The 5,796-nt window shown below is 46.2% G+C and overlaps 2 protein-coding genes across 2 annotated transcripts in view; both read left to right on the forward strand.

Annotated features, from left to right (window-relative positions):
- LOC104860078 (tubulin polyglutamylase TTLL13P-like) overlaps positions 1–2,481 on the forward strand; it is a 13,473-nt gene extending 10,992 nt beyond the window's left edge. The window contains 5 exon segments of the mRNA XM_033761090.1: positions 208–379; positions 668–847; positions 1,429–1,744; positions 2,149–2,307; positions 2,310–2,481. Of these exon segments, the coding sequence (XP_033616981.1) occupies positions 208–379; positions 668–847; positions 1,429–1,744; positions 2,149–2,307; positions 2,310–2,404 (922 nt within the window). The 3' untranslated portion in view covers positions 2,405–2,481.
- Positions 2,482–3,065: 584 nt separating this feature from the next.
- Ngrn (neugrin, neurite outgrowth associated) overlaps positions 3,066–5,796 on the forward strand; it is a 5,933-nt gene continuing 3,202 nt past the window's right edge. The window contains exons 1-2 of the mRNA XM_010621077.3: positions 3,066–3,297; positions 3,721–3,831. Coding sequence (XP_010619379.1) covers positions 3,134–3,297; positions 3,721–3,831 — 275 coding nt within the window. The 5' untranslated portion in view covers positions 3,066–3,133. The remainder of the gene's footprint in view (positions 3,298–3,720; positions 3,832–5,796) is intronic.

The raw sequence follows: 5,796 nt of genomic DNA on the forward strand, positions 1-5,796 counted from the left end.
AATATTCATCATAGGGAATTTGTACCTGTACATGATGTATCAGACTCTTAGTGTGTCTTTCCATTCAGTGGGTTTTGCGTCTTCCCCCTCAATCTCATCCCATCAGGCCGAAGACTACATCCCAATTCCTACTTTCCTCATCTCCATTTCCCCGAACAATTCCCCAGCACCATTTCTCCTGTGTCTGAAGCTGCTTTGTCTTGCCAGGCAGCAACTGGAAGAGATCCGTCTGAAGCAAGAACAGCAAGAAAACTCAGGCACCAAGAGGCAGAAGGAAAACAAGGACCAGAACCTGGGTGAATCAGCTGGAGAGAAGAGCAAACCCAGAGCAGGGCACCGGGCCCACCTGGCTCACAGGATGCAGAACTGGGAGAAAGAGGTGTCAAGAGTTTTGTGGCTCTTATTGTACTGCTGGAAAATGGGCTGGGACTGCTGGAGAGGAGAATCTCTGCTGTCCTCTCCTTCCCTGTGCATGAGATGAGCTCCTACTTAGTAAAGTAAATCTAATCTTTTGAACAGGAAGTGAGAGATCGGACAGCAAAGGGAAACTTGCAGGAGATCCTAGGCAGGGTTGGAGGTCAAAGAGGCAGAAGTCCTGTAGCATCCTTGCTAATGGCTTGGGACTCATCTTTGGAGAGCTTGCATTGACTTCTCCTATGCCTTGCAGCTGCCACCAGTACACTTGGACACCATGCAGCCTCAAGAAATTGTGGAAGAGGAAGAGCTAGAGCGGTTAAAGGGCCTGCTACAAAGGGGCAATCTCATCCGAAGCCTGGGTATTGTGGAGCAGCTCACCCAAATGCTCCACATTAGCCCCCAGAGCCAGAGAAACCTTCATGAATATCGGGTGAGTGTGCCTATGAAGCTTCTCACAAAACAAGGGAACAAGGGCTGTTATACCAGCACACAGTAGTGGTTATACCCAAGGAGGCTTGTGTGGTGGCACCTTTGGAGCCTGTGAAAGCTGAGTGTGCTGGGCCTTGGGTGAGGGTCTGTCTGTTCCTTCTGCATCTGTTCCCAAGCTCTGTTATTTTTGGTAGTGACATACAGTGAAATGCAGCTCCCAACTTTCTCAATTACAAGAGACTTGCTCTCATTCTATCCCTACCTCACAGTGACCCAACACTCATGAGTGACAACAAGGCTCCCATTACCCTCAGTGGCTTCTGCATGATCCTCTCCCTAGCAGTGCCAGTGCTCTGGCTCTAATGGGAACTAAGTATACAGTTTTGGGCCAACAAAACATCTATTGCATTCAATATTCCCTGGGCTAGAAGCAAACCAGTTGGGCCCTGTTTTTGTTGAACCCCAAAGTAGCTGGCTAAAAAGTGCCTATGACCTAGAAGAGATTTTTAAGTTATCTGTTTCTTCCAGCACTCCATCCAGCCTCACCAAAAGTGTGATAATGGGATGCTCTTCTCCCTCTAGCCTAGATTTCACAGCGGGCTGGGCAGTCAAGAAATGCAGTCTCTGAGGCTGTTTCCATTGGTGCTCCTGAGAGAGGCTGCTTCAGAGGAGGGCCATCCTCGTTTCCTGCAACCACTTCATCCCCAAGAACTGATCCCCAGGATCTTAGGGCCACTGTCAAGCATGAATGCTGCAATTCCGCATCATTCTCAGTGCCATCTGCAGTCCAGGAAGCTCTACTGGACAGGAGATTCAGCATCCATGGGCCCCTGTTCATTGTCAATGAGGAAATCTGGAATGCACTATTTTTCTGGTGCTGGAGTCGGGTTTGCTGGCCGTAAGTATATAAAACTGGGTCACTGATCCATATAAATGCCCAGTAGCAAATATGACAGCTGGGAGGATCCCATAATATAATGTGGCCCTTCTTCTAGTGTGTGTGTGTGTTTGTGTGTGTGTGTGTGTGAGCTGGTGACCTATTTACCTCCTTCTAAATACAGTATTAGTCCCTGGTGATAGAAATGGCAAAAATGCAGTCCCAGACCTCCACAAAGGTAACAGAGAAATGGCCAAGTAAACAAGAAAATACATCAGTGACAATAGTGTGGGAAAGATGCTGGAGGGAAGGATGTGTGCCATTCCTTCGGGTTGGTAATGGACCGTAACTGAGAAAGAGGTGAGTAAATCTCTTTTGTGTGTACCAACTGGGGTGGGGTGGGGGTGTCCATGTTTCCACTGCAGAAGGCCAAGCCAGCAGAAGGTTAGAAGCTATAAGCCGAGGCCTGGCAGGATCAGTGCCATCCATTTTAACCTCAAAGCACTATCTTCTGGAGCCAGGAAGAGTGGAAAGGGACTCATTGACTGATTGCACCTTGCCCTCCATGGTAAACTCTGAATGCAGAGAACCAAGAACGGGGATGTCGTCCTCTGCACGGCCTCTCCGCACGTGCTGCGACGACGCCCCAGCACACTCGTCAACGTCAGCCAGCACAGGTAAAGGCAGGAGGGGAGCCTGGCACCCACCCTCTCCTGGAGAAGCCTAGGGTTTCCAGAAGAGCAAAGAGCCTTCAATCTTTGCTAAATGAAAGACTGCCACCAAGTTCCAGTGTGAAATTCCCTGGCCAGGAACCTTGTTCGCAAAGGCAAAACACAACACTAAGAATTCCTCAACACCTTTTGGAATCGGTAAAGATGAGAAGATGAACAGCTGAGGCCGGCCTTGTACTCATCTCCGCACGGCAGGTCTTAGCCTGGGTTTATCGCTAGCAGATGGGTTTGAGGCTTGGGTGCTGACCCAGGGCTGCAGGCCACTTCGCGTCAAAGGCCTTTCCTAGTGGAGCCAAGTGCTCACAGCACGGATATATCGCCATCAAAAAGACTGCTAAGGGGACGCCTTTCCCGCCACCCTGGCGGAGAAAGGCAGGCCTCGGCAGCCTGAGACAGAAGGTCGGCTGCTGGCAACTGAATCCGTCTTTTTATTAAAGTTTATGTCGTTTTCCAGGCGCGTCCGTACCTCACTTCTGCCCTCGGGCTTCAGGGACTGCCCAGCACTATTACGGCAGTGAAGCTTGCGCCAATAGGCAGTTCCGCCCAGATGGCCGCACCCACCCGGTAGCCTGAAAGACGCGACCTCTACAGCTTCCGGTCGGCCCCTTCCTCTTCCGGGGCCGCCCCGCTGCTTCCGGTGGGGCCGCGTCGCGGTGTCCGAGAAGCTAGTTGCGTCGCAATGGCAGCTACTTTGACCCTCTTGTTGGCCGGCCGTGGTCGGGCGGCCGTTGCGAGATGTGGGTTCGTGACTCGGGGGTTGTTAGGCCCAGGTCCTACCGGTCGCGAGCCGGACCCCGATTCTGACTGGGAGCCTGAGGAGCGAGAACTACAGGAGTTGGAAAGGTATCGGCTCCTTCGCGGGCCCTCAGCCTGAAGCAGGGCCCAGTGTCTTGGCGCTTCGGGCCGCGCCCCCTTGTCGCCTAGTGTCCACCCTCCGCGTCCGCAGCAGCCCTGCTTTTTTTTGTTTTGTTCCGTTTTTACCTGTTGTGAGGGCCGCAGGGGCTATTGTTCAGTTTTCTAGTGATTTCAGGTCCCTTTACTAGTGACATTATTTCATCATCCGTTTAGAGTTCGACTCACGGGCGCTTACTGTTTTGGGTGTTCAGATTCTGGGACGGTGTACACAGCACTCTGAACTGCCAAACATGGCCCAAGTTGCCTTTGCGGACAGAAAAGATGACTGGGGGTGTCTGTGACTGAGCCCGAGACTCTTCACCACCCATCTTGCTTGCACGCATGGCTTTTGCCGTTGGTTCTCTCTCTTAGCACCCTGAAACGGCAGAAGAAAACAATCCGACTGCAGAAAATCCGGAGGCAAATGGAACCGCCAGGTCCCCCTCCCAGAACCCTGACGCGGGAAGCCATGGACCAGATCCGGTAAGACTCAGGGTACCTTATTGGTTGTGATGCAGAATGAAGGACCCTGGGGCCAAGAACATGAATTTAGCATTTTTTTAAAAATTATTTTTAAAACCGGGCGTCGTGGTGCATGCCTGTAATCCTATCATTCTGGAGGCTGAAGTAGGAGGATGGCTACCAGTTTGAGACCAGCCTTGCCTGCATAGTGAGTTCAAGGCCAGCCTGAACTACATAGGTGAAAGCCTGTCTCGAGACGACAAAAAAGGAAAAGCAGAGTGGGTAGGAAACCCCTTCCGGTCTCCTGTCTCTCTTAGAAGCTATCTTTCAATAAATTTTTCTTACTCTTTAACAAAAAGACAAAAATAATAATAATAAATTGTTTCTTGAGGTACTGGCGATTGAGCGATTGAACCAAGGGCCTTCACACTGAGCTATATTCTCATCTTTTTTTTTCTTTTGGAGACAGGATCTCACTAAATTGCCCTTGCATTTCTCTTGCCTCAACCTCCCAGAATGCTGGGATTACAGAGCACCAACAGGCCTGGTTTATGTTTTCTTACTTATTATTGAAAATTTTAAACAGAAGTATAATAATAAAACAAACTTCTAAACTTAGATTTAGGTCATCTAAATTTAATAACTTTTAATGTTATGACACAGTTGGCTTATATTTTGTTTAACTTTTTAAATATCAAGTTGCAGATGCCACATTTGATATCTAAATAGATTATGAGATTCTTAGTCTAAGGTCCGGAAATGGGCCTTCCATGGATATATACATTTTCCATAATTTAGAAAATATTTTTTTTTGTGTGTGTGTGTGGTATTAGGGCTTGAATTTAGGACCTTGCGCTTACAAGGCAGGCATGGTGCCACTGAGCTAAATCCCTGGCCCATAACTTAGAAATCTTAAGTCCAATGCCTTAACCACTCTGCCATCCCGGTGCCCTAGAAATCTTAAAAGAGATCTTTAAAAAATTTTTAATTTAGAAAAGTTTTCTCTTGTTTGAAAACATTTTAATAGGTAATTTATTATCTATGGCTCAAAATTATAACTACAACTTGATATATACTTTGATATATTAATTGTCCTACCCAGTTTCGTATTACCATTTTTACTGGTTTTTGTGTCTTTATCTAGATTTCCTTATGCAGATATAAGCAAGTATGAATGCAATTTTTACTTTCACCTCCCAAAATACAAGCATAGCATACTATGAATCCTGTTCTGCATTTCTTTTTTCACTTGATAAATCCTATAGATTTTTCCATTCAGAAGAAAGCTATGCATTTCTCTCTAGCTTAGTAAACCATAGTTTGTCTGTCTTATGTTGGGCACTTGGGTTGTTGCCACTCCTTTTGCTTACAAATAGTGCTCCAATGAATAATTGTATACATATCATTTAGTGTATCTGCCAGGAGTATTTGATGTATATATTCCCAGAAGCAGACTTATTGATAAAAAGACAAGTGTATTTTTATTTTGATTAATATTGTTAAATAGCCCTACATTGGTTATGTACCATTTTCCATGTCCATGGAGTGGTGAATGACTCTGGTTGTGACTTAGAATAAAGAGGATTTGTTAGCCTGTAGCATCTCTCTCCTGGGTCCCCATTTGGCTCCCTACTGTGAACCCAGAGCTGCTCATGTTCTAGGCAAGTGCTTTGCTGTACCATTGGGTTACATCCCTAGCCTATCAGCTCTCTGCTGTCTTGAACAGCTTTTCAAACCCTAGTAAATCCCCTTTTGTGGTCAATAAATGTCTTTAACTTCGAAGAAAAAAAATAGGCCATTAAGTAAAATCTTTTCAGCTTCCTGGTCTCATGCTTTACCTTCAATTGTCATACTCTACTTCCATTTTTAAAAATGTGTGTGTGTGTGTGTGTGTATACATAATTATATATATATAATATATATATAATGTGTATGTATAATATATTATATAATAAATATATATTACACATTACATACATATATATT

The sequence above is a fragment of the Fukomys damarensis genome, unplaced genomic scaffold (genome assembly GCF_012274545.1).
Source record: "Fukomys damarensis isolate Sample0158 unplaced genomic scaffold, DMR_v1.0_HiC HiC_scaffold_7, whole genome shotgun sequence".
NCBI classification, from domain to species: domain Eukaryota; kingdom Metazoa; phylum Chordata; class Mammalia; order Rodentia; family Bathyergidae; genus Fukomys; species Fukomys damarensis.